Source organism: Mytilus edulis, chromosome 3 (assembly GCF_963676685.1).
Source record: "Mytilus edulis chromosome 3, xbMytEdul2.2, whole genome shotgun sequence".
Lineage (NCBI taxonomy): Eukaryota > Metazoa > Mollusca > Bivalvia > Mytilida > Mytilidae > Mytilus > Mytilus edulis.
The window spans coordinates 55,414,170-55,415,797 of record NC_092346.1 but is presented as its reverse complement, the minus strand read 5'-3'; the positions used below and the strand labels follow the sequence as shown (position 1 = coordinate 55,415,797).

General features: G+C 30.3%; 1 protein-coding gene across 1 annotated transcript; it reads left to right on the top strand.

Annotated features, from left to right (window-relative positions):
- On the top strand, window positions 1-1,221 carry LOC139516885 (cdc42 homolog). Its single transcript, XM_071307306.1, has 2 exons — window positions 1-332; window positions 576-1,221. The coding sequence occupies exons 1-2, from the start codon at window positions 132-134 to the stop codon at window positions 954-956; spliced, it is 582 nt and encodes a 193-aa protein (XP_071163407.1). The 5' UTR covers window positions 1-131; the 3' UTR covers window positions 957-1,221.
- Window positions 1,222-1,628: the final 407 nt, after the last annotated feature.

Here is a 1,628-nt window from a genome sequence, read left to right as displayed (position 1 = left end):
ATAAAAACAATATCAGCCTTGCTGGAGGTATAAACCAACAGTGAGTTGGTCAAGGGTATAAATATGACAGTGATCACTTCATTTTATCATAACACATTTATACTTACTACTAATCACTTCACAAATTAACAATGGTTGTAGCCGAAGAGAAACGTATTGTACAGTGTACACTAGTAGGAGATAAAACAACTGGCAAGACATCCTTAGCTAGATTCTGCTGTAAGAAGCTTCAGAGAACAGATGACACAACTGTATTTGATAGTTATGCAGCCACCGTTTCAATGAAGAGAAACGAGACACACACTATTGGAATTTTCGACTGCTCTTGTCAGGTAAATGAAAATTCTTGACTTTTAATTTTTTTAATTTTTGTATTTATTATTGGATTTCTGCATTTGAAAGTTATTTTCCATGCAAGGTTTAATATGTCTTATACACTTTTTAATGGCATTGTTTTTCTTATAATAATTAAAAAAATGTAAATAACTATCACACTCAAAATAATTGTTATTAATAATATGCATGATATTAAAATGTACCAGTTACTTAATATTCCTTTTATTTTGTATTTTCAGAATGAACACAAAGATTTAAGACATTTTGCATACAAAGACAGTGATGTTTTTGTTTTGTGCTACAGTGCAACAGACAGAAAATCATTTCAAAATATTAAAGACACATGGCTTCCAGAAATTCAGAGTTTTCTTGGACATAAGTTCCCAATCGTTCTTGTAGCTACACATGCTGATCAAAGGAATTCATTGAACTTTGATGAAGATATTCCAGTAACAAAAGAAGAAGGACTTGAATTCGCTAAACAAATACAAGCCGATGCTTTTGTTGACTCTTCCGCTTTGAATAAAAATTGTGGACATGAAGTGTTTCAAAATGTCTTGTTGGCAGCTCTGAAACACAAGAAAAGGAAGAACATTATCCAAAGAATTCTGAGAAAATAAACAGTCACGAAGAGAACCATTAACACTGTGCTTAAACTGTTGAAAGAACATCTCTTCAATTTCGTATTTTGGTGCTATAAACTTGGTGGAGACATTATTTTACAAATCCTACTAACTTAATGCATTGGACTTGTGCAATTACTTTTTACAATTTTCGAGACGTTATTTATACATTTCTTTGTGTTCAACTTTCGTATATTATTTACAAATGTTATCTTTTATTGTTAACTGTTGCATTTACAAATTTATTTATATACAATAAAAATGAAAAAAAATGTTAATACTTTGTATTTGTATGTTTATAGATAACAATTCAATATTGGTTTGGCCTTTTACAAGGCTTAATACCCTACATTAAAAAAGTATATATAAAGCTACAAAGTTTCAACTAAGACAACATACACAATGAAGAAAAAAAAACCAGGCTGCTGCGGCAATTTATTTTAGATCACTAAAAGGAACGAAAAATGACTTGATAATTCATTGACAGTGTATATTTCAAAACTAAGATCTGACTACTAGTTCACGAAGCATGTTTTTTCGAGATTAAATTGTTGCATTGGTTTAAAGTAGAACTGATTTAATAAAAAGCATCCCACCACAGCAGTGATTTATCGGTGCCTATAATGCCATTGGCTTTATTTATATTCTAGAAAACATAGATATTCTGTT